General features: G+C 43.7%; 1 protein-coding gene across 2 annotated transcripts in view; it reads right to left on the bottom strand.

Moving 5' to 3' along the window:
• FRMD6 (FERM domain containing 6) overlaps positions 1 to 26,992 on the bottom strand; it is a 147,645-nt gene that overhangs the window by 26,714 nt on the left and 93,939 nt on the right. For both annotated transcript variants that reach the window (XM_082242666.1, XM_082242665.1), the window contains exons 4-6: positions 13,768 to 13,847; positions 5,574 to 5,650; positions 1,498 to 1,684 (exon numbers count right to left, since the gene is read on the bottom strand). In XM_082242666.1, coding sequence (XP_082098792.1) covers positions 1,498 to 1,684; positions 5,574 to 5,650; positions 13,768 to 13,847 — 344 coding nt within the window. The remainder of the gene's footprint in view (positions 1 to 1,497; positions 1,685 to 5,573; positions 5,651 to 13,767; positions 13,848 to 26,992) is intronic.

Below are 26,992 nucleotides of genomic sequence, written 5' to 3'. Positions count from 1 at the left end.
TAGACTGTGTCTCTGTAATATGTCAGAAACTTCGAATAAAGCTGGATTAATGCTGGCCCCCTTCCCGTCCCAGCAGAGGCTAGAGCAATCAGCATTTCGATCAATTTTCCATTTGTAATAATGAATTTACAGATGTGCTGCTCTCCAGCATCATTATAATTTGTCATTTTGTCAAAGTGCTTATTTACTGCGCTATGTCACAGTCACGGCTGTCTGACCCCCAGCAAGATTCATGATGTTTATTACCGGCGGGGCAGTGACACAATAACATTTACATACAGGATTTAAAGGGGAAATGTCACATTATCAGCACAGAATTCTAAAAGTTTTAAAAAAGGTGTAACGGAACCTCCGACCCACACTATAATTGTGGTCTTCCGTCAGTATACGCCTTCCTTCAGTCTTGAACATAGATACTAAATAGTCCAGCCGCCCTCCATACAAATCTAGCCGACAACTTAGCTTTTACTGGAATCACTCTTTATTGAACAGTCACACAGAATTCATATATAGCATGGGCCTCCCCCCTGATCAGATTACCACACACAGGTCAGGGGTTGCCTGATTACATTATCATATGCAGATGAAATTGTATACAGAAACATAATTAACCTGAACTAATTATCTAGCCATCTGGACAGAACAATGTGGGCTCATTAACATTTAACAATGGGACAGGCAGACTTAACAATACACATCCCACCTCAAAACAGACAATAGGACAAGAATGCCAATGACAGTCTGTCCGTCTCCTACATTGAAGTACATGGAATACACATCTACGTATTGCTATGATTATTTAGGAGTCAGGCTTCATGGCAACAGGCTATAGGTCTTAGAGTGCAAAGTGGGATCAAATCTTCATATTTCCTGAGATACATGGCTGACAAATATTACTCTCCCACTTGAAGCAATCCAAACCATTAAGTATATGTCTTTCACTCCCAGTGACGGTGAGTACCATTACAAAAGGCACAACTTTTTTATCCAGTTTTGGACAAAGAAGTAAATAGGGTGGTTGTTTCCACTTCCTGTCCCCGAAACACAGTAGGAAGTAAGAACAGATCTCTCCAAAGTAAGGGGATAGAGATTTTTCACTAGAACAAGTTTACCTTGTGCATCTCCCACAGGCAAAGAGATACCATGTTAGAAAAGGTTAGTGTTAAAAGAAAAACATAACTGATACATTATTAAAAACATATAATAATAAAAACATGGGTAGGATGTTTATTAAAAACATGTACAAAATAAAAAAGTCTTATTTGTCCTCAAAAAGATGACTTAGGTTGGCAATTAGCTACAGAGTGTGTATGAAGTTATCCACTGCATTTAAAGCTGCTAAATTTGGTCTGAGCATTTGTGCTACAATGGACACTGATGGTCATCATTAAGCCAACGCGTTTTGTAAGCTTGGGGTTATTCTGACAAAAAAAAAAAAGACTACAAATATTAAGCCCTAACAGCAACAAAGAAAATGCTATCAAATCTCCATCTTACCCAAGGAGGAAAATAGGCTTCTGGGTCAAAGTATTTTCCATGGTGTTTGTTCTTCTTGAAGTTGCCCAGGTCAGCCTGAAGGGCATAGGAGGCCAGCAGGAAGTAGGCCTCTTCCCTCACTGTGCTCTGGGAGAGCAGGGTTTGTTTCCTCAGGTGCCAATAGTAATAGTACCGTGCTGTCCTATCGCTGCATAATGACAGAAAAGAAGAACATAAATGCCCAGGTCCCTTAGATCTTTAGCTCCATCTAATAACCATAATGTGGTATTTTCTCAAAACACATATGAATGAAGAACATTTGACCTGTAGAGGAAATAGAAGGAGAACATTTGATTTTGAACCATTTGCACAGAATGTGTGTACCAACAATTTCATTGATCACCTCTCGACCTTGACCAATCAGGGAACGCTTTGCATTCATTGAGAAAATGTAAAGCATTCTCTGAATGGTGGTGTCTGTGCCAAATTACCTTAAACACGGATCCTCAAACTACGGCCCCCCAGCTGTTGAGGCATTCCATGAGGCATTGTAAAACTCTGACACTCACAGACATGACTAGGCATGATGGGAATTGTAGTTCCTGAACAACTGGAGGGCCATAGTTTGAAGACCCCTGGACTTAAATGTTCACAATACAATGGGGCAGCTGGAAAAGAGAGTGGTGATCACTGGAGTAGGGTCCTTCTAGACCAGTCTTTTGCAACCTTTCCAATGCAGAAGGAACCCTTGAAATAATTTTCAAGGCTCAGGTAACCCCTGCTAAAAATTACTACATCTACAACTCATAATAGATTAACCACTTGCCGACCGCCGCCTGACTATATACGGCGGCGGTCAGCCCCTCCCAGGCAAAGTGACATACCAGTACGTCACTAGCCTGGAAGCCAATAGGGGGGCGAGCGCGTGCCGTCGGAGGCGCGCTCCCACCCCCGCTCGTTCCCTCAGCAGCCTGCGCGTGTGACCGGCGGACCCGATGTCCGCCGGTCACTCGCGATCGTCGGGTGGAGAGGGAGAAAGGCAGGCGGCTAATGTAAACACAGCCGCCTGTCATTCTCCCCTGTGTAAAAGCACAGATCACTCGGTCCTGCTATGTAGGACCATTGATCTCTGCTGTTACACACACAGCCACATCCAATCACAGTTAGAAGCACGCCCCTAGGGACACACTTAACCCCTCCCTCTCCAATAAAGTTAACCCCTTCCCTCCCAGTGTCATTTTTACAGTAACAGTGCATATGTATAGCACTGATTACTGTAGTAATGTCACTGGTACCCCCAAAAGTGTCAAAAATGTCAGTCAAGGGTCCGATCTGTCCACCGCAATGTCGCAGTCCCGCAAAAAAAAAAAAAAATCGCAGATCGCCGCCATTACTCGTTAAAAAAAGAAAAAAAACACCAAAAATGACAAAAATCTTTCCCTTAGTTAGTAAACGCAATAACTTTTGCGCAAACCAATAAAAATACGCTGTTTGCGATTTTTTTTACCAAACATATGTAGCAGAAAACAAATTGGCCTAAAATGTTAAAAAATTTAGATTTTTACATTTTTTTGGGGGGGAATTTCATATAAAAAAATTTGAAAAATATTGTTATTTTTGCAAAATTGTCGCTCTTTTTTTGTTTATAGCACATGATCAAAAAAAAAAAAAATCGCACAGGTGATCAAATACCACCAAAAGAAAGCTCTGTTGGTGGGAAAAGAAGGACGTCAATTTCATTTGGGTACAGCGTCGCACGACCGCGCAATTGTCCGTTAAAGTCACGCAGTGCCGAATCGCAAAATAGGCCCTGGTCAGGAAGGGGGTAAAATCTTCCGGGGCTTAAGTGGTTAATGTGATGGTCAGTGAGAAGAATGCTCCTTACACTTGTGGTCATTGAGAAGAATTCCCCCCTACAAATCGCTAAAAAGATAGATGGCGTCAGTGGGAACTTAGAGTTAGAGTCAGAGTGGCAGAAAGTGCTCATTGCTCAGGGAACCCATAGCAACCTCTGGACAAACCCTAGGATTCCATGAATCCCTGGATGACAAACCCTGTTCTAGAGAGATCCCCCAGGTACGATATATAGATTGGTCCAAGTTGAACCAATGTAATAATATCCATACCTGGAATTCTTTAACCTACCAGCATGTGTTTGGAGTGTGGGAAGACACTGGAGTACCTGGAGGAAACCAACGTAAATGTGCAAAATCTGTGCCAAGATTTTATTCAAGGACCCAAATACATATTACTATAATTCTCCATACAATAAAATGATGGGGATCATTCATTCCAAAAGGTTGATGATCTCTTGTGGTCGAAAGGGAGTACTGTGATCCCAAAATGTATGTTTTTTAAATGCCCAAAATTGAACTACACTACAGTGCTGCAAACTACTCTGTCTGGTTGCTATGGGTTCATGCTAAAAACTTCTGTGTCCTGTTCTGATGAATAAATTCCCGCTATCTCTTTTCATCTTTCTCCCCCGGAGTTCTGTTACTCTGTTTTCCCAGCCAAACCTATTCCATTTATTCGATGAAAGCCAGATGTTTGCTTAGGCTGGGAAATGAATAGCAAAATTGGGGATTAGGGCTGGGCCCCACCCAGGACACATCTGCAGGCCAGTCCCGGGGAGCCATGTCATGTTCTGAGGGGGCCACAGAGGCCCCAGAACTGATGTATGTTTAGATAAATATATTACACATCTGAAGGACTTGATTTCTTTTTTCCATGAGCAGATGTGGAAATGTGGCAATCACACATACTGTATAAGATTTTGCCACGTAGGCCCGGCCAGTTCTGTTTAACGAAGTCCTGCAGTAGCTTATGAAACCTAGTACCAGGTGAATGTGGTACCTTTCAAGTGTAAATTCTGAATGTCGTTTTATAAATGTACTGGGTGTTAAAACCCAGGAGTAAAAATTCAATCTATTGCTGTGTACCAGTTCTTAGATGTGGAGGCTGGATGAAGGAGGGCATACACTGCAAAATTTGCTCCATGGGTGTCCCCCTTCCGTTCTACATTCCTTGAGGCAGAAAACGGTCAGCTAAACAGTAGCTGCATCCAATAATGCCTCGTTTCCACTGAGCGGAACGGTTCGGGTCGGTACAGTTTGGAAGGGTTAGAATGGTCAGGCCTATTCAGGTGAGCGTTTCCAATGCAAGTCGGACCGCCAGGGGCCATGCAGGGTTTACATCAAATCATTAACATGAGCATTGACGTTTTCCTGTCTGCCAATCAGTGGGATATACCGTGTGACGCGAGTAGCTCCGCCCTAACCGTACCATTTCCTATGGCCCTACATCTGAAGGAGGACCAGGAATGGTGCGATTTGGTTCGGTTGTATGAGCCACTTTCATAATGGAAACACTCAAAATAGCGTACCGAACCGATCTGCTCAGTGGAAATGAGGCATAAGATTCCGCTGCAGTTCGGGTGTTCTGACAGCCACTGGTGGCAGCTGTTTAAATGCAGTAGCCAAGCAGGGGAATTTGTCCATCTGCCCTGTAAAGCATGAATGGAGGAATCCATTTTTTTTCGAATTTTTTTTTTTTTGTCTGCAGGCTGAAAAAAAAAAACCCATCAGTGTATGGCTAGTCTTAGTTTTCTCTTTCCGAGATTTTTTTCCTTTTATTTATTAACTGGTGATCCTGAATCCTCCTCTACTGGACTACAGAATACCGCCTCTATTATGGAGATGAGAAGACAGGGAGATGTTCTGTAAACCAGTGGAGAACTGGGCTGGGCTGACAACTTTGCTTGAGATTTTATTGCAGCAATGAGGCAGGGTTAGCAAACTAAAAACAGGACGTTTCTGGCGGGATCAACAGAGGCTTGCAGCATTTTGAGAGAGACAACTACTGACGGGGCAGCACCAATGAGGAGGAGAGCATTGAAGCCAGAGTTTTTTTTTTTTTTTTTCCCCGAAGGGCAATTAAAAAAAAAAAAAAAAGCAAAAAGCTGGTTCTTGGGGCTGCTATTGCCTGCTTAGTGAATAATTACCTGGGAGGTACAGTATACGCAAATAACGAGTTCGCTTTAAACTTTAAACACTCTGGGGATGGAGCTATGAGAACAAACCTATTGAAAATCTTACCTTATCAGTCTGCCATTTTCAACATAATATTGCACTCGAAAATGGACAATCATTGGAGGACCGAACTGGTCAATTCCCTATAAATAACAAAAAACAAACAATAAAAATATAAGAAATGTAATTTGCTATTTAAAGTTAATCTCCATTTTTCTGACATGTGATCTGAGAACATAGCAGTTTATGTTTATTTTTGTAGAAGGTATTCTGAATCTTTCCTTACGGCTGAACAGGTGGTTGAAGTGTCTATGATACCCAATGAGAAATGGCTAACACCTTTTTGTGATTCATTATGCTTATTTCAGGTTTAAACTCTGAACTCCACTTCAAAACATTTGGACAGAGTAGGAACGGGGCTGTGTCATTTGTGGACTGAGATCTCCCTCATTTCCTGTTCCATAGGACGCCTTTATCAGGACAGAAGCAATGGGAAATCTATCCAGTAGGGTTACAAGTAGCGCCTTCTAGTGGCAGGTTACTACGCCACTTCCTGCGTTACCACCTGTGTAACTTAATTGCAGAGAGGTAATTTGGAGACCTGTGCTCCAGCTCACACTACACAGTCTACTGGGCCTTTGTTGGGGGTGAACACCATTATTTCACAACTGAATTGCTGGGGGCCCCGGTCCTTTGTGGGCAAAGCACTAAACAGGACATGTCATACAAGGTGGAGCCATTCTGTAACAGACTTATGCAAACTATAAAGAAGTGCACCATTTATGGTGGCCTATACCTGGGGAACAAGTAGTCAGTAGTAGGTGTAAAGACTGGCACAGTCAGGGGATTGGTGATGACACGTCCACCTTATGGACCACATGACTAGAAACCCATGTCCCCGGTGTATTGGGGCCAGCTGTGTAGAACGGCCCCCTGACAGACCCAATCTCAAACCACAGGACCGGGGGCCAAGCAATTCAGGTGTGCAGTAATTGTTTTAAACCTGACAAAGGCTCTGTAGGTTGTGTAGCATCAATCGCAGCAGGGTAGGTTGGAAACCCATGTCCCATGCTCTAACTTATGGAGGCTCCTAGCGTGGTAACTAGTAAAACAAACCAACACTAGGAGGGAGCTATGCACAGACTGCAACTAAACACTTTTTCAAAAGTGGGAAAGGGTTAGAGCCTCTGTAAAGTTGTTATCACTTACTTATCCTGCTGTCAGAGCTGTGCTTTAAGTGGGCCGGTATGCACTGGTACTCAGTACCGCCACTTCCAAATATGGCTCTTGAGCATACCGCCACCTCTACGTGCCCCTTAGTGTACCAGTATGCTTATTTTGGACATCTGCGCCCTCAATTGCCCCCCCCCCAAGAATATTTCCCACTCCAGAGCCAGACCAGTCAGCACCAGTGAGTCCCCCTGCTCGGGAGTCCCAGCCCAGGCCGGGGGGGTGCTCTGTGGGGACCCTGGTGTGGGGTGGGGGGTGGACAAAATTTATAGGCTATAATAGAGTACCGGCACCTCTTTTGGGCCACTTAAAGCACTGTGTCAGAGGGACAGGAAGTGTATTAAAATCTCCCCAATAGGGTCATAAACAGCAATATAAATATGACAGGAGTATTTACTCTTCCCAAGTCAGTCCTAAACACATACAAAACTTTTGACTGGAGTTCGATAAATAGGAAGTACTATTCATACATTTTTAAATTTTCATAACTGGAAAAACAAGGGCAGAGCCGATCTTCCCTAATCTGTTCCTTTGTTGAATGCATGCAATGTGGGTGCAGTTTAAAGTAAGAATAATACAGGGACTGCCATTACTAACCTCCTGCTGAAACCACTTCTTTCAATATTTTCTGAATCTGGTATGTCAATGTAAAGTTGAACAAAACTTTACCGGCATGGTTGTTCTGGTACAGTGACTTAAAGCTGAGCACCAGTCAGCTAATGACATGTCCCAGGTAGTAAGGGTTTACTGCCTGTTTAGTCTGAGGGGCATATAATAGACCCAATTGTTTACCTTATTCCTTGCTCCCCAGAGCCTCTCCTCTTCTCTGGGCGTGCAGCTGCCCCCTCAATGATGTCATCCAATACTATGCAGGACCACTGGTCCTTTGTACATAGGGAGGTTAAGGCAGTGGTGTATTTTGGTTTTGTGCTGCCCTAGGCAAGACTAAAATTGGGCGCCCCCTTTCCCCCTCCTATGTAAATTTGCCACACTTCTTCCTTTTTAACGGATGTGACTCCCTCCAAGATTGAAGGACTCCAAGTGCCAGCATGAATCCCTGAGATCTCACAAGAGGGGGGGGGGGGTGAGAGGGGGGTGGGAGAGAGAGAGGGGGAGAGAGAGAGGTGGGATGGGTGAGGGAGAAAGAGAGAGAGGGGGTGGGAAAGGAAGGGAGGGAGGGAGAGAGGGGGGTATGAGAGAGAGAAGGGGAGTGAGAGTATGAGAGAGAGAGGGGGGAGCGGTGAGAGGGGGGATGAGAGAGAGAGAGAGAAAGAGAGGGGGTGAGAGAGAAAGAGGGGGGATGAGAGAAGAGGGGTTGAGAGAAAGAGAGAGGAGGGAAGAGAGAGAGAGGGGTGAGAGAGTGAGATAGAGGAGGGGGGGTGAGAGAGAGAGAGGTGGGTGAGGCAGCTCTAGCAACCATTGGCCAAAAGAGTCTCAGGTGGAGGGGGGGGGCGGCTTTTATGCTGCCCCCCTGCAAAGTGCCGCCCTAGGCCTGGGCCTTGTTGGCCTAGGCCAAAATACAGCACTGGGTTGAGGGCCCAACCTATTCTAAAGCTGGAGTGAAGGGGAGTGCAAGACATAAGGTAAATATCCCCCTAGACTGCATGAAAATTAGATCCTTACTATACTGGGGGAGGGGGCTACCAAAAATAGTTATTTACAGTTCACCAAGGGAAGGGGGCTACCAAAACTTATTATTTACAGCTTACCAGGGGAGGGGGGCAAAACTTGTTTTTTGTTACAGCTCAATGGAGGAGGGGGGCTACCAAAATGTGTTTTTTTTTAAGCTCATCAGAGTTCAGCATTAAAGTATGGAAGCAAGAGGGTCAGCATGATAGGCAAATCGTATGTGCAGAATGAGAGATGAGTGATGGCAGGCTCGACGTTTACAATAGGAAGGTCTATATTAAAGTGAAGATATGTTTTGTCCACACAGGACAAACTTCACTTTAACGTAGCCATATTCACCAAACTTACACTTGCCTCTGTTCAGCCGCCAAGAGGAATGTATGGTGTAAGCTATGAGTTGCTGGAGTTGTAGCTTAGGGCTGTTGCTTGCTCTAAATAGGAAAATCGTGTGTTTACTTTAAAAGTTAAAATTTAGGTATAAACAATTTTTACATAGTTACATTGGTCCAGTTTGGACTAATGTAAGTATGTATGCACCTTACCTGTGGGATCCCAGTGGAAGCTGGAAATCACTGTAGCAGACACTACCTACTACAATAATTGCCACCTTCTTCCAGATCCTGTCCCGAGACTCTGCCCTGAACTGAATACAGTACACTGCTTGATTGGTAAGGGTGCCATTCGTGGAACACTTTGCATTTTCTCAGTTAATCCACAGTGTTCTCTCATTGGACGAGATGGAGATTGTAATATCATTGTCCCACCTCTTCACCTCATCCAGTCAGAAATTGCTTTGCATTCATTAGGAAAGTGCAGTACTCTCTGATAGGTGGCCGTGGCCGACCAGGCGACCTCATAATGCAGCAGACAATCGCTCGGCACAGGTCCAAGAAGCTAGGGTGGATCACTGTAGTACCTCTGCCTACAACTGCGATTTCAGTCTTCCATGGAAATCCTATGGGCATGACGCATGCATACTTACACTGGTCCAGCTAGCTTGGATCTCCATCCCTAAATCTCACCTTTAAGATTGACTAATAAAATGGTAAACTATATTCTGACACAGGGGATGAAGAATACGGTGGTCAAACCAACCAGAAGCATTTTTTTTTCAATACAGAGGGAGTCTTTTGGGCTATGTCACCCCATGTCATGACGACTATGAAATGGCCATGTCACCCCATGTCATAATGGAGATGAAATGTCCTGATCATTGTTCCTAGCTCTTTTCCCACCACCTTTTAGTCTCACACCTTCTGCTGCTTAATAGGGGTCTCCTCTCTTCCAAGTGTAAAAGCCTAGAACTTTACAGATGAGGACTCACCACCATACCCAACAGACAGCATCCAGATGTAGCCAGGAGCTGGCCAAAATTGCTTGCCTTATCAGAAGACATTTCATAGCATCTGCTGCAGTGGGACTGTTCCTCTCTAGTGCTCAGTTTAGACTATGTCATCACATCCTGCCAGCAGAGTGAAGAGAGTGAAGCAAAGCATCTTGGGACATGTATTCCAGAGGGTTTGCAATTAAGTTGGACTGTTTTGGACTACAAGTACCAGCTGGCTGTAGAAGAAAGAACAGAATGCTGGGAGAGGGGATATAAAACCTGTGTGGGGGGCGGGATAGCTCTCCTGGGACCCTGGCATGGATTTGCAAGCAAGTGACTCAGACTGTGCTGTGGTTAAGTCGCGGCCTGTGTTAAAGGGAGTAAAAGTCATTGCGAGCGGGTGCAGGAGCATACCTTGCCAGCTACTTTTGATTGCTCAGTGGCAGCCTGGAGGCTGCTCCCAACACATCCATGCCAGATCCAGCAGAGCTGCAGCATGGTGTGATACGAGGCCCCACCATTCCTTGAGACAGATTCTACAGAGGCTACTTTCGATACCAAGGGACGTTGGGACTGGTGAGCGGGCACCTGCCCATCCTGCTACAACAAGAGACACTGCATGCAGACATCACGGTCTTGTTCCTTTGCCTAAACCTGTAGGACCTTGTGCTACACTTTCTCTTTTCTGAGCAGCGACAGTGTTGCTTCAGGACACCACAAGTATACTTTCCACCACCCTGCTTGTTGAGACAATACCAGCCTACCTTACTTCATTTGAATTATCATGATATCTCAAGTACATCACAAGCCCTTCTTTTCTTTGATGGACTACAACATATCCCTCCTACAAAGAGACTAAAGCCATGAGGGCCAACACTTTCAGCAAGGACTCTATTACTAAGTGAGCAGGTTTAAAGACTTAAGGGTCTAATTATTTGCATTGATAAATACAGTATTCATAAAGTTCTTGGGATTGTGGCATTGGAATATGTAAAGGTAGTGGTCTGAAAAAAACTTGTTAATTTCCCTGCTCCTTTTTCAGGCCCGTACCCATAGATCCCAACCTAAACAGAGTATTTGATCTTATATAAGTGTTCATTATATACTGCAATCAGTTTTTGTTTCTTTTGACCATTTTCCGCCATCAGGGTTATTTGTCATAGAAACCTTCTGCAAGTGACAAGTTTATGTTACTAAATTCGAATTCTCTTGATACCTCTGTAAACAAAATTCAACTGTTTCATTTGACTGTGTGTGTCTTAAGTATCTTTGGGCACAACAAGAATGTCTGACCCCAGGGTGTCAGAGGTGTCAGAGGACTTGCAAGATCAGGGCAACCAGTGAGCTAAAAATCCTTTAGGCAGCCCTCATGGGGGGCAGCGCTACACAAGTCTCCCCAAGTATCCCTAGGAGGGCTAAGCCTTTAAGTAATGTTGTAATGCCACAGGCATGTCCAACCTACGGCCCAGAACCGCAGGCAATGCGGCCCACTGACCCCTGACAATTTTATTTTTTTGCTGTGGAGGAAGGAAGTCGGGTCGGGGGCATGGCCACAATGGCTTCCAACTAACTGTAGGCAAACGCTGCCACGGAAGGGAGGAGGGGGGGGGGGGGGCGAGCATGTGCAGTGTTTCTGACTCCTACCACCATGACCACTTCAAATCACTGAAGTGGTCATGGTGGTTAGAGTGTTCCTTTAATATCTCTCAGAACAAGTAAACCTCTGTATACTGATTCCATTTCCTTTGATCATCCTCTAGTTGTGTTAAATTAGTGCAGGGGGCGCGGCGGCATTTTATTACTTATGTACCTTAATTATAGTATATATTTTATATGCGGCCTGAGAACATTTCTCTACACTCAATGTGGCCCAGAGAAGCCAAAAAGTTGGACACCCATGTTTTAAGCAAAATCATGAAGGCCCTTCGTGGAAAAATAGCACCAACTGTGTGTCCTAACGTTGTGTAACAAGGCAGTAATTCCTACATGTTTAAAAACCAACAGCTGATTTCAATCCTCCATGTGGATCCCATCCTTGTAACTTGCTCCTGCTCCCTGTGACAGTTGTTGGGGAATGAAACTGGCGCTTTGAGAAACACAGGATGACCTCAAGCCCCAAGCATGCAGCACTCCACAGTTTACGGCCCCTGGATTAATGACATACAAATGTCTAAGTTATACGTGATGCGCTAATCACACAGCCAAAGCTAGATCACATATCTTCAGCTGTGGAATCAAGAGCATTGTGGAATTGTTTAAATAACAATATGGAGAAGGCACCACCGAAACCACTAGGGGGGGCAGTTCTGCAGATTCCTTTATGGGGTTCATAAAACAACAAACTTTCTGGCAAATCGATCAACTGCTAGAGTAGAATTCAGGCTTCTATTGCCAGCAACACATTCTCAATTTCTGTTAATAGGGTGATTCCGTATATCTGCTCATGATAAAATCAGTAAATAAAAATGGAATCCATTAAACACATTGCCTGTACAGTATATAAGGATAGGATACTGCCATGGGGATAAATATATATAATAGAACAATTTTTTTTTTTTGTAATAACAGGGGGCAAGTAGGTAGTGTTCCATGCCTCAGATAGCAGATACTGGTAGGTTACTTGGCCCCTTTCAAAACTGGCTCTAGTATGGCCCTATATACAGTAAGTATGATAGGGACCTTAGATGGTAAGCTCCTTGAGAACAGTGACTGATGTAATAACTGTACATTATCAATACAGTATACTCTGAGCTTTAGGAATGTATACAGATCCCACCCATTAAAGTGTACAGTAAACCTTTTCCTGATGAAGTTCAAAGTATATAGGCGGGTGAAAGGAATACATTTTAGCAGCACCACATCCCTTGAATATTCTAGTACAAAATAGATAACATGTAGGAGTGGCATAGCAGTTAAAAATCAGTAATATTTATTCAAAATTAATTTTAAAATCCGTAGGAAAATTCCACAGAAAAATTTTTGTTAACATCCTCTTTAACTATTGTTAGGGTAGTCACATTACTATGCATTTTCTTCTACATGTTTCGCCGCACGGCTTCTTCAGGAAGTGTGCATATAGGGTACTAACAAGAGTACAAATGTATATATGTAAGATACAGAACATTATTAGTTGAGATAAATGCATTGTGTGAAGAGATAAAAACCCACCCACAGACCAGCCACTCCATCACCAGATCCACACTAGGAAGGCTTTTAAGATGAGCCAGAAAGGAGTATGTGATACATTGTGGACCACAGCAGAGGAGGTATGCTAGCCTGACAAAGTGGCTTCTAAAGAGCCACAAAACTTATTGATGGTGTTTTAACCTGTTTTTATGACCAATAAATACCAGCATTCCTGAAGAATCTACTTGGATGCACCTTTTTGTTTAAAGGGAGCCTCTACTGACCACACATTGGTTCCATTTTGGGGGATCATCCTTTTACTATTGGATTGGATCTGATCGCAACCTAGCACAGTGCAAGAATTACCAGAAAATTCAGACAAGCATCAAGTGTGAAGGTCCACACTCTACGTAGAGACAGTATTGTCTATCTCCATATGCTAAAATAGATTGCTTGACCCTAGGGCAGATAACCAACAACCTTATGAATGTGAGTATACGCTTACTACACTTTTTCCCATACGTACAACTAAATACTACTCTTAGAAGTATCTCTCTCGTAGATTTTGATCCCTCTATTTCACCTTGTCTCTGCTCATCTGGAGCTCCACTGACCAATGGTAAAATGAAATGAACGAGAATAGAAAAGAAACATGGGCGATGAGAGCTGTGGCGTCTCCTTCCATTGATGGTCAATGTGGAAGTGACCACCTACATTGGTGGTAATTGCTCAAGGAACTCCTTGCAACCTCATGAGAAACCTTAGTGATCCATGGAGCCCTGGCTAGAAAAGGTTGGTCTAGGTTAATTTTTTTCTTCTGCCATAAACTCACAAGAAGATGTTTGACTGCTGGAAAAAGTTTCTTATGGATTCTTTCAGCAGTGAAATTCCTCAGCAAAACACAGCCAAGAAATGTGTTGAGCAAACACGTCAGGTCAAGTGACTTACCCTGCTGGCCTCCTTCTTCCATTCCTTGGGGCAGTACTTGTACAGCTTCTGTGAGGGTTCCATGTACACATGCTCGTTGTCTGCAGAGAATACACAGAGGAAGCACCATTAGGATTAGGAGACAGCATAATATTTTTTTTTCTTCTTTTATACTTTATTATTTTGTAAAAATGTTTTACTAAAACAAAAATTGCGTTACAGTAACAATTTCAACAAAATGCTCAACATGATCACCATAGCAATAAAATACAGTTAAACTGCCATGTATCAAGTTGTTTGAAAATGTATACACAGCTTGCTTAGATCACAAAATAAAAGATATAAAGCATTCAATGAGTCACCGCTATTTCCCCAGGTATTAGATATCAACTTTGTGAATTCTAAATTCTAATTCTAAATTCTAACGGTTATTATACTGTACGTCTCTGAGTCAATGGGCTTTTTAATTATTGGGTTTTAATTATTGCACACCACACATCCCAAATCTTATTATATTTTGTTGGGCACCCTCTGTGTTCATATACACGTCTTTTTATATGGCAGTGTTTGATTTACCATCTTCATCCATGTACGAACAGATGGAGGATTGGGTTGAATCCATTTGAGTGCAATGGCTTTCCTAGCCAGATACAGCTTTTCTTTCAGTAACACTCTATGATACCTCTGCCACTCGTCCTCATCCAGAATACTACCCAAGAGGCATATTGTAGGAGTACATGGAATAGGTAATCCAACATAAGTTTACTTGAAAAATCTCCTTTCATGGTGTGAGTGTTGCCTGTCTGCTGGCCGTCTTTTTCATCAACTTTCTGGATTCCCTACATGCTTTGCAGCTTTTCCTCTGCTGCCTACTTTACATTTCTAAGGACTACATATCCCATGGTACCTTTCTACCTGCAAGGAGTAATTCCTGCATTGACCCTGCCTCCTGAAACTCCTCCTCTCAGCACCGCTTGTAGGTCAGAAGGCAGGTTCTGTGAAATGTGACACAGCAGTGCCTACTTACAGGGCATAGTGACACACAGAATGTGTGTCACAGAATGCAAGGAAGTAAATGTGTGGGGATCTTCAAAAAGTAAGTTTACAAACTTCAAGATCGACTTGAGTAATAGGAGTAAGCTATAAATAATTGAAATACAATGTGAAAATTAATATATGATAATACCTTTTGATCATTGATACCCTTTGAGGCTGAATGCCAGCCTTCCCTTCAGTCTGCTGAAATGGCTTACTCAGATTTCACTATAATACTGTTGCAGATAGGAAGAAAGAATGTTGACCTTATCAGTGTTCTGCTGTTCCTTTGCTATCCAATCACAGGCTAAGGGGTTGAAGGTGACTAACCTGTATTTCCTAAAAAGTGTATCTATGGAAAACATTTTTTTTATTTTATTTTTTTTGTTTTGGAAAGAGTTGGCAATGGTTATAACCTCTCATTTTTATTGCGGTCTGGGTCCCCAGTGGGGAAATTCACCCTTTTATTTGTACTGATGACCATTGCACCCGAGGAGATGTCAGGGGACATTCAAAGCTTTAGAGCTGTTCTCAGAACAAGAGGTGAGGGGAAAATCAGTTCATAGTTTTGGGGACAACTGTATGAATGGGGATTTCCCCTAATTTAAAAGGTAAGCCTATAATTTCTTATTTATAATAAGGCTCACCTGTAGGTACACTGAATATCTCCTAGATCTGCACAGTTTAGGAGATTTTCACACTGCATGCAGCCGGTGAGGTCACCAGCGCAAACACTCTGAAGAGACAGCATATCCGTGCAGTCCCTTCAGAGCTCCGTGCGCGGTCTGTGACTCCCACGCACATGCGGAGTGATGTCATTCTAGCACATGTGATTTATACTAGCACATTATGCAATTGTCTTGCAGGTTTTAAAAAAAAATAAAATAAAAAGTGCGGTCTTTAACCACTTGCCGACCGCCCCACGCAGATTTACTGCAGCAGGGCGGTTCGGCTGCACATAATCACGTAGATCTACGTGATCATGTGCAGGCAGTCTCGGCGGCGCGCGCTCCTGCTGTGATGAGACACAGCGGGAGTTAGGAGGAGGAGCGGCGGCGATCGCTGACGGCCTCCGGCAATTGTCACAGAAACTGACAGAAGACCCGCCTGCTTATGTAAACAAAGCAGGCAGGGCTTCTGTCACACAAGCAGAGAGAGATCAGGAGTTTCAGCTAAGCTGACACCCCGATCTCTCTGTGCCTCTCACAGAGCCCTCCCCCACACAGTCAGTAAGCATTATTAGGCATACATTAAACCCTTTGATCACCCCCAGCGTTAACCCCTTCCCTGCCAGTGTCATTTATACAGTAACAGTGCATATTATTTAGCATTGATTACTGTATTAGTGTCACTGGTCCCCAAAAAGTGTCAAAAATGTCAGTTAGGGGTCCGATCTGTCCGCCGCAATGTCGCAGTCCTGTTAAAAATCCCTGATCGCTGCCATTACGAATAAAAACAAAAAAATAAATAAAAAGTCCAGAAATCTATCCCGTAGTTTGTAAATGCTATGACTATTGCGCAAACCAAGTAAAATACGCTTTTTGGGATTTCTTTTACCAAAAATATGTAGCAGAATACAAATTCTGATAAAAAAAATAAAATTTTTTGAGTTTTATTGGGAATTATTTATAGCAGAAAGTAAAAAATATTGTGTTATTTTCAAAATTGTCGCTCTTTTTTTGTTTATAGAGCAAAATCTAAAAACCGCAGAGGTGATCAAATACCACCAAAAGAAAGCTCTATTTGTGGGAAAAAAAGGACATCAATTGTATTAGGGTACAGCATCATTAAAATAACGCAGTGCTGAATCACATAAAATGGCCTGGTCATTAAGTGGGTAAAACCTTCTGAAGTGGTTAACTTCCTGTTGGATCTCTGGGAGGGGAGGTGAATGTAAATTTCCCCAATGGTACACAGTGAGGCAAAAAATCTAAAATGAATCTATCCAAAATAAAAAAATAAAAATTTTGGCTATACATACATTTTGGGCTTTATGGACACTGGACGCTTTGGCCATCTCGCCGCCTTGATTCTTGGCAGCGACGTTTTGGTAAAATAAAGTTTGAAGCTTGTAAACCTGTGTAATATGTTTAGGCTCATCAAGCACTTGAGCATCAATTAATTTAATTGGCCAGTATAATCGTTTATTTTGGCAATTAAAATTAATTAACACTCAAGTGCTATACGCGCCAAGGTGGCTGCCTCCAGGCTGCATTAGCCCGTGAGAGCATAAACCACCACTGGACCGTTACAAGGGCGGCGGCTGCCCAGTAATATGTACCGTAGTCTGGTAAGGCCAATCCCCCATACCGTACGGAAAGGAGTAGAGTCGATCTTGTCAACTGAGGGAGAGCGCACCCCCCCCCCCCAAATAAAAGGTTCCCACTCGTCTACCTCTACCTAAAAAAAAAAAACTGCCGCCTCTACCTCGAGCCTGAGGGTCTAAGGGAAAGATTGTCAACTTGTCCATGGCCCAATTTATACATATTCCCGAGAATCTTACAAATTAATTAAAATAGATCCAGGGCAGCCTGTAGGGAAGCGTTTGTAAAGATATAGGAGATGCATCATCCACGTAAAGAGATCTTTTCTACTAAGGCGCTGATCTGCAGACCTTCAACCACAGGAGACTCCCAAATGAGAATGGCCAATGGCTCCAAGGCCAAAGCGAAAAGGGATGGAGACAAGGGCCAGGTCCCTGTCTGCAGTGGGAAGGTCACCGACAATCTGTCGTTATTCTTGTCCCGAGCTCTAGGAGCTAGGGATAACATTCCAACCCACTTAAGGAAATCGAGTTCAAAACCGAATCGCCATAAAACCTCCCACAAAAACCCTCATTCCACTGAATTGATTTTCTAATCTTTAGTGGTGTCAAATCTACAGGAACAGGTAATGGAAAATGTGTGTCGCTCAGGCTACAAGGGAAAGCAATTCTGTGTCCACCATGGAGTGCAGCCCAGGGAATTTGTCTCGGCTCCAAACAACTGTTGAGCAAAGGATGCATCCCATGAAGCCTCACATCAACGCAAACCCAATGGTATTGAAATAAATGGCAGTCTCAGCCACGCCTCCAATGTGTTTAACTCCGCCCCTCGGAGCTTAATCACGGGGGTCAAATCAACTGCTTTCAACTGCAGTAAAGAGAAAATTCAGAGGAGCAGGATGGAAAATCTTGATCAAACTTCTAACAGTGTATGTGTTTTTTGTCTCCAAAATTGAATGTTTTATGTAAACAAAATTTCGAAGTACTTTCAAACGACATTCATCCACTCATTGAATGTACAAGCAATTTCATACCAGTGTTCGTTAAAAAATCTACTAGTGTATGGCCAGCTTTATATATGCATGGCTGAATTTATATTTGTATATATTTGGAGGTCCAGCCATCCTTGCCCCATTTAGAGATATAGGAACACCTTACTATAATTTACAATTTTTTTTTTGTAGTTGTTTAGAAGGGAGAAAAAAAAAGTATATGATGTCATATCTACTTTTGCAAAGTAATATATGGGTTTGCAAAGGCATTTGGTGCAAGCAAAGTGGGATTATACCCTTTGTGGGAATTGAGGAAGATTGTTAGTAAACCCACAACAGTAAAATTCTTACTAAACCCACAACAGTAAAATCAGTCTGTATATGCAGTAAAGCATGCTTGTTATACTCACTGCGGAACCTAAGGGGTTAATCCTTTGCACTGCACTGTGTATAAAGTATGTATGATCCTCTCTTCTCTGATCCTCCCCTTCTTCCACTGTCCCCAATCCATCTCCTGATAGAACAGAGCCTTGGAGTCTCTCTGCACATGCTCAGTTCGGTGTATATTACTAAAGAGTTTTTAACTTTTATTGGGAGGGTGCATGCGATCAGCACAGGGCCAAGACAGAGGGTCAGGGGTCATGCAGCTTCACAGGACAATCAGGGGAGAATGAAAGCTCCTCCTACAAGCTTTGACCAGACACTGATAGAAGTCACAAGACTGCTATATACTGCTAATGAGAAAATGTATTTAGCAGTTTTTATTTCTTAAAATAATTGCATTTCCATGTTTTGTGTACTGTGGGAGACCAGATATAGTGACTGCAGGCTCCTAGGGAGAGCAGACATAGCGACTGCAGGCTCCAGGGGAGAGCAGATATAGTGACTGCAGGCTCATGGGGAGAGCAGATATAGTGACTGCAGGCTCCTGGGGAGACCAGATATAGTGACTGCAGGCTCCTGGGGAGACCAGATATAGTGACTGCAGGCTCCTGGGGAGACCAGATATAGTGACTGCAGGCTCCTGGGGAGAGCAGATATAGTGACTGCAGGCTCATGGGGAGAGCAGATATAGTGACTGCAGGCTCATGGGGAGAGCAGATATAGTGACTGAAGGCTCCTGGGGAGATCAGATATAGTGACTGCAGGCTCCTGGGGAGAGCAGATATAGTGACTGCAGGGTTCTGGGGAGAGAAGATATAGTGACTGCAGGGTTCTGGGGAGAGCAGATATAGTGACTGCAGGGTCATGGGGAGAGCAGATATAGTGACTGCAGGCTCCTGGGGAGACCAGATATAGTGACTGCAGGGTTCTGGGGAGAGCAGATATAGTGACTGAAGACTCCTGGGGAGAGCAGATATAGTGACTGCAGGGTCCTGGGTTTAGTAACACTTTAGATGAAAGTTTTTGTGCTTGGAGTTCAGCTTTAAATACAGAAAATACCAAGGTATGCAAAAGTTTACCTCTGCCCATTAATTTGATTGTGTGCAGAATATTAGCAGCCGAAGAAACGCGTGTAAATCTTGTGCTGTCGTTCAAATTAATTTCAAGCTTGCTTACTTAAGCAATTTATTGTTCTTTGTAAATGAAGAAGAAAGAGCTCTTTGCTGTGGATGGTAATTCTGGAATTTGCAGGCCCAGAAATGTAAGTCCTGGAGGACACAACCATCAGGGTGGCTTCAGCTGTTTCCATGCATCACCCTGAATGGCACAGTGTTACATCAACAATGCCATTCACAGGGTAAACCGCAGACAAGTGAAAACTTACAGTGCTGCCCGATGACAGCAACCTATACTGGACTTTATAATCCAAGTATACAAAGCCATGGAGTTAAAGGGGCAAGAAAGCCCACCAAGAGGCTTGTGAGAGACTCTACCCATGTGTACCAGAGCCATCAAATTCCTCCCAATCATCAAAAAAAGTGCAAAGTCATAAATGGTGAATGTTCAGGATTCATGAATGATTTGATTCTCTGGATCGAGCAAATTGGTACTTTTAGGAAATATAGATAACTGTTCAACATCAAGAATGATCACATCTCAGAATGCTCAGAGACCTTGAGATGGAACCCCAAATGGGCCATAATTTGCCAAATCAGGATTTCCAATACATATTGGCATTTGGCAGCTTAACGTTACACTAAAGTCTGGTTGAAAAAAATTATTTCTATTCAAGTATGTGTTCTTAACTCCAAAAAGTCTCTTCTGTTGCTCTCAGGTTTCAAATGCTTTTGCGCAATGCCTGGACTGATAAACGCGCTCCTTTCTCAAGCTTCTGCGCTCCAGCCCTCGATCCCAGTGACAGACGGTCCCGGCCGGCTTCCTTGTCCATGCCAACAGCTGAGCATCGGCTTCCTTCCAGCCCCGTCAACTCAATAGGGATTTTTTTTATCAATGAGCCTTGCAGTCCATGTTAGTTGTTCTACTTGTGAATCTAATAAACTATGTAACAGTCTACACTTCGAGGTGTTTCTGTTATTTTCCATGCACTTCATAAGACTGGAAAAACATCCTCTGTACTTCAAATGGCTAAAGTAAAATTGTGTTGAGGTTCAAATTCTGTCTCATTGAAGAATGAAGCTGCCTTTGGATGGTGCCAAGTCAGCAGTAGACATGTGCAGAATGGAAAAATTTGTTTAATTTCGGATTTCACTATGGTTCACTATGTTACTAATTTTGTTTAGTTATTCATTTAGTTTGGTTTCAGAATTTGTTTCGTTAAAATTTGTTTAGTTTATTAATTTTCTAACAAATTCCAAATTTCCAGATCGCTTGAAAAATGATCGGCCAAATCGAATTGTGTGTGAAGAATAGCTGGTTGTTGAACAGCGGACCAGGAAGCCCGCCGCCACCTCCTTAACAACCAATGACTCAATAGCTGTCAGCGGGCTTCCCCACTGACAGATGAAATTTAACCAAAACGATACCAGAAATAGAAATATCCAACAAAAAACAACGTGGGGACCCCCCAATCCATGTCAGGCCCTTTAGGGTGGGGGTGGATATGGGGGGGCCCCCCCTTCTTAAAGGGGGCTTCCAGATTCCAATGAGCCCACAACCGCAGACCCCCACAACCACAGCCCAGGGTTGTCGGGAGTAGACCCCCCCACCCCAAAGCACCACCCCATGTTAAGGGCATGTGGCCAAGTATGGTTCAGGAGGGGGCGATTGCTCGTTTTCCCCCCCCCCTTTCCTGACCTGCCAGGCTGCATGCTCAGATAAGGGTCTGATATAAATTTGGGGGGAGGGGCGTTTTTTTAAAACTTTGGCTTGGGCCTGGTATGGATAGGGGGGGACCCCATGCAGATTTTTTAACATTTTTGTATGGCCAGCATGGATTTCAGCTGTCAGTAAGAAAGCCTGCTAACAGCTGATGAGTCATCAATTGTTAAGGACACAGCTTAACAATCAGCTATTCTTCAGACAGAATTCTAATGGGTCGATCATTTTTTTTGACTGATCCGTATTCTAACCGTTCCCAAAATTTGGAATTCGTTAGAAAACTAACAAAACAAATTCAAAACGTTGACATTTGTTACTATTTCTTTCGGAGATTTCAGATACATGAATCTCCGATTAACCAAAAATTCGTCCAAATTTGTATTCGGACTGAAGGGAATTGCACATGTCTAGTCAGCAGGTGACCATATTGTCAAGGCAGGCAGGGTCCAAGGAGGTATGTCAATGCATAAAGCGGCATTTTTTTTTTTTATTTAAATATGTTTATTAGTGGTTTAAGAGCCGGTTCACACTGGGGCGACCTGGTCGCCTGACAATTCGCCGCGGGTCGCCTGCCATAGATTAGCACAGGACCCGTTCTAATAGGAGTGACACAAGTCGCTCCGACTTAGAAAAAGGGTCCTGAGCTACTTTGGGGCGACCTGGAGCGACCTGCATTGACTTCAATTATATGAAGTCCGTGTCGGCCGCTCCGAGGTCGCGGTGCGAGCTGCGCACCGCGACTTCACAGGTCGCCCGGCAAAGTCGGGTCGCGCCTGTGTGAACCGGCTCTAAATCGTCCAATACAGTAAGAAATAAACAAACATGTCTAAAGCGGCATTTTGAACAGAACATAGCCCAGCGCTGGTGACGGGGGAGTTGTGAGCCCCGCCAAACACATTAGCTATATCGTCCTACCTATTGTCAACATAAATAAAACATTTTTGTACTTGATAAAAACTTGTATCCCTCTTTTTTTTTTTTTTAACAGTTCTGGCCACTCCAAAGACCGCAGTTGGCAGAGAGCTGAATTTAACCACTTGCTGACCGCCTGTCGCAGATATAGTGTGGCAGGCTGGTTCGGCTGCACGAACCACCATACCTGTGCCTGTGCCGGAGGCGCATGCCTGCCCCCATTAGGCAGTGAGGAAGCCGATCCACGACAGTCTGCTCTTGTAAACACAGCAGACCGTTCTCTCTGGAATGAACACAGAGTGCCTGTGATCCTCCTATTTTTATCTCAGTGTTCATTTCACAAGCCCCTTCCCCATACAGTTAGAAAACACTCCCCTAGGCTCACATTTAACCCTTTGATCACCCCTGGGTTAACCCTTTTCCTGCAAGTGTCATTATTACAGTAACAGTGCATATTTTAGCACTCGATTACTGTAGTAATGTCACTGGTCCCCCCCCCCCCCACCAAAAAAATGTAAAAAATGTCAGTAAGGGGTCCGATCTGTCTGCCACAATATTGCAGTCCCACTAAAAATCGCTAGTCACCGCCATTACTAGTAAAAAAATAAAAATGACAAAAATCTTTTCCCTAGTTTGTAGACGCGATAACTTTTGCACAAACCAATCGAAATACGCTTATTGGAATTTTTTTTTACCAAAAATATGTAGCAGAATACAAATTGGTCTAAGCCCCGGTTCACACTTGTGCGTGTGCGGGGTTCGCATGTAATGTCGGAGCGCACTGCTCCTTCATTACATGCGATCGGCTGTGCGGTGCGAGTTTAGCCATGCACTTTGTATGGCTAAATTCGCACCGCAGCCGCACCAAACACGCACAGGGACCCTTTTTGGAAGCCGCATCAGGATCGGATTGCACAGCGGTTCACACTTGTGCGATCCGATCCTGTGCGAACTGCACGATCGCACTGCGATATGCGATCAAACTGGGGGTGTCGTTAAGATTACATTGACACCCCCAGCGTATCGCATATGGCAGTGTGAACTGCCGGGGGTGCGTGTGTGATGCGGGAACAGGCTGCGGATTCGCAGCCTTCCCGCATCGCATAAGTGTGAACCGGACCTAAGAGGATGAAAAAATTAGATTTCATTTTCTTTTGGGAATGTTATATAGCAGAAAATGAAAAATATTGTTTTTTTTTTCAGAATTGTCGCTCTTTTTTTGTTTATAATGCAATAAAAATGAATACATCGCAGAGGTGATCAAATACAGTAAAACCTTGGTTTGAGAGTAACTTGGTTTGAGAGCGCTTTGCAAGACAAGCAATTTTTTTAAATAAATTTTGACTTGATATACAAGCAATGTCTTGATATACAAGTAGCGTCATGTATAAAAAAGAAGAGAGGAGCCTCTAAAGTGTAGCAATATGGTTACATTTAATGAAGGTTCAATATTTAGCAACTCACATGGTTGCTGATTAAAACAGGCACATCTAAGTATGCATGCATCCGGGGTAAAGCTGTCCACATAGACCATCTTCTGTGCACCGCCATCTTCATCATCCCTTCCCCGCTGCACTCCACGAGTGATTCAAAGCCTCACTTTCAGATCACTCTACTGCAGGCTATTCTTCCCGGTCACGATTGAAGACTGACAGTGGTGAGAGCCGGTGGTTCAGAAGATGGTCTATGTGGACAGCTTTACCCTGGATGCCTGCATACTTAGGTGTGCCTATTTTAATTATCAACCATGTGAGTTGCTAAATGTTGAACCTTTATTAAATGTAACCATATTGCTACACTTAGAGGCGCCTCTCATCTCTCTTATATTCTGTAGCTCAGCTAGATTTTGCTTCTAATCCCCTTGGGAAGGCTGCATATTGTGGATGGACATTTTATGGTTACACAACCTATCACATTGCTATAATCTTTGTATATATGTAGACTATAAACTGAAGGACTTGTGGAACGAATCATCTGAGTTTCCATTATTTCTTATGGAGAAATTTGCTTTGATATAAGAGTACTTTGGATTACAAGCATGTTTCCAGAACGAATTATGCTCGCAATCCAAGGTTTTACTGTACCACCAAAAGAAATCTCTATTTGTGGGAAAAAAAGGACATCAATTATATTTAGGCCCCTTTCACACATACGGTCCATTCAGTTCATCAGTTCAGTCACATCAAAATGTATCAGTTTTCCACCCATTTTTTATCCGTTTTTGCATCCATTTTTCATCCGTTTTTTTCATCATTTGTCCGTTTACATCCGTTTTTTCGTCCGATCCGATTTTCTGAAGGATGAAAAATAGGGCTTTCATCTGTTCCAAAAAATGGACATTGACAGAAGCGGATGAAAACGGATGTTAACGGATGATCATCCGTTGTCACCCGTTTTTACATAGAGATACATTGATGTCCATTTTTCATCCGTTCAACGGATGGATGAAAATCGGACAAACGGACCGTATGTGTGAAAGGGGCCTAAGGTACAGCATCCCACAACCACGCATTTGTCAGTTAAAGTAACAGTGCTGAATCGCAAAAAATGGCCTGGCTGGTCATTAAGGGGGCAAATCCTTTCAGTCCAGAAGTGGTTAATAACTGTACGTCTAATTTTTACCTAATATTGGGTCCAGCGCTCCACCAACGCACCTTTTCAATGAGTGTATTGTGACAAATTAGGAATGTAATCATTCCGATGTGCACATTTATTGAAAAGTCCACTTCAAACAAAAAACTAAACTAGCACAAAAGAAAAGAAACCTTCTCTCCAAGCACTAAGTATACCTAAAAAAATAAAAGAATTTAAACTTGACAGCCCAGCATGACTGGATAAGTTGTTCAGCGATTTGTTCAGTGATAAGAACGGGGTCGTGTCAGACACCAGACGTGTCCAGGCTGGTGATAATTGACCCGAGTGCTGAGAGAGAACAGATAAATACATTGGTAATTAACTCCGGGGAAGCTATAGACAAGGTAATAATGGTACCTTTTCTATCAATCTCTGCCTGCTCAGGTTTATTGGAAAGGTGAAAGACAAGGTCCTTATAAAAATAGAACTGTCATTTTTTATTTTCCATGAGTCTTGACTTCAGAAAGGTTATACTCCGGGTAAAGAAAGCTGATGATCATTAAGAAGTGTGGAATCAGGTCATATAAGGCCTGGTGTATAAACCTGTCAGATGACATCATCGTCTCATGACACGTCAGGTTCAAATCTGTCCTTAAAAATGACAGTTGAAGAATGATTGGATGGAAAATAATATTTTGCTACAATTTGTTTGAGATTATAATTGCCTCCGACAGTGTTGGGCCCCCGTTCATATTAGGCGATTTAAAAAATCCAAATCGCGGCAAAATGCACAACGCACGTGTGGGTGCCATTATTCTTTAAGCTGAACTCCGGGCACTCATGGGTTGTCCCATGCAGTGGAGCTGTGCCGGTGCCGCATGGGTTAACTGTCTAGGAAAAATGTGTCAAACACAAGGCCCGTGGGCTGAATCCGGGCCTTCAGGCAATTTCATGTGGCCTTCGCACCTCTCCTGCAGCTGCGGCGCCTCCCTTGTCTCTGCCTTGCTTTAGCAGTCGGCAGCAGAGAGGAGGACAGAACTCCCCTTTCAAATTCTGCGCCTCTCTGTGCAGCTGCTGCACCCCTTAATCTCTGCTTCCCCTGGTCTCAGCATTCAGCTGACTCCAGCCCTCCTCCAGGCCCTGCACTTTCTGCCTCCCAGCTCTGCCCCCAGCTTCTTCCCAGCAGCAGCACAAGATAAGGGGGATGCACTGTGATGTAAGGGAGGGTGGGGGAACTCTTGACTTCTGATGGTGGGGGGGAGCTTGACATCCAATTTAAAGAGGGATGGGGTGCTCCAGACATCTGTTCAAACAGATGCAACCGGCCCTTAGAGGGCAACCATAATGCTGATGCGGCCCACACTGAAATTAGGTTTGACACCCCTGTTCTAGGGGTTTGGAGATCCGTAATGACCCGTAATGATGTCAGGAACAGTCCACCGCAAAGACTGCTAGATCACGAGGGGGGTAGGAGCTGATCAGTCTTGCTCTCAGATCAGAGGATTTGGTGAGTATATCTAGGCCAATGATGGCGAACCTTAGCAACCCGGATGTTTTGGAACTACAGTTCCCATGATGCTCAACAACACTGCAGAGTGCATGAGCATCATGGGAAATGTAGTTCCAAAACATCTGAAACATCTGGGGTGCCAAGGTTCTCCATCATTGGCCTAGATATACTCCCCAAATCCTCTTATCTGAGAGCAAGACCGATCAGCTCCTACCCCCCTCGTGATCTAGCATTCTTTGCGGTGGAATGTTCCTGACATCATTACGCCCATACACCGGCTCTGGACCTCAATATGTCAGGGACAGTCCACAGCTGGACATGGGGGAGCACCATTTTCCAGAGGCTCGGTGTTCACTCCTAGAAAAAGGGAGCAATTAACTCATGCAATGTGGAGTCAGGCTTTAATGGCACCCCAAACCCAGTGCGACTCTGCTGAGTTTGTCGCGTGGCAAAATGCACATTTAAAAATTGTGCTAAGCTTGTCACTCAAAAAAGGAGTAGGAGCTTCTTTTGGGCGACAACGCGCATAGGGCAGCCCACTGAAGTGAATGGGCTGCGCTATGTGCGACATGCGCAAAGGTGTGTAAATCGCGCTTTTAGAATCGTAAGTGAGAACTCTCGTTCCCGTGTTTGTTCATAAAAGTGCCAATGTGTTTCGGGGGCTCAGAACACTCCCCCCTTCATCAGGGTTGGCATATTGCAAATAGTAGAGAAGACTCGAAATGGCACAATTCCCAG

The sequence above is a fragment of the Pelophylax lessonae genome (assembly GCF_965119305.1).
Source record: "Pelophylax lessonae genome assembly, chromosome: 13".
Taxonomy (NCBI): domain Eukaryota; kingdom Metazoa; phylum Chordata; class Amphibia; order Anura; family Ranidae; genus Pelophylax; species Pelophylax lessonae.
This window is presented reverse-complemented; position numbering and strand designations above follow the sequence as displayed.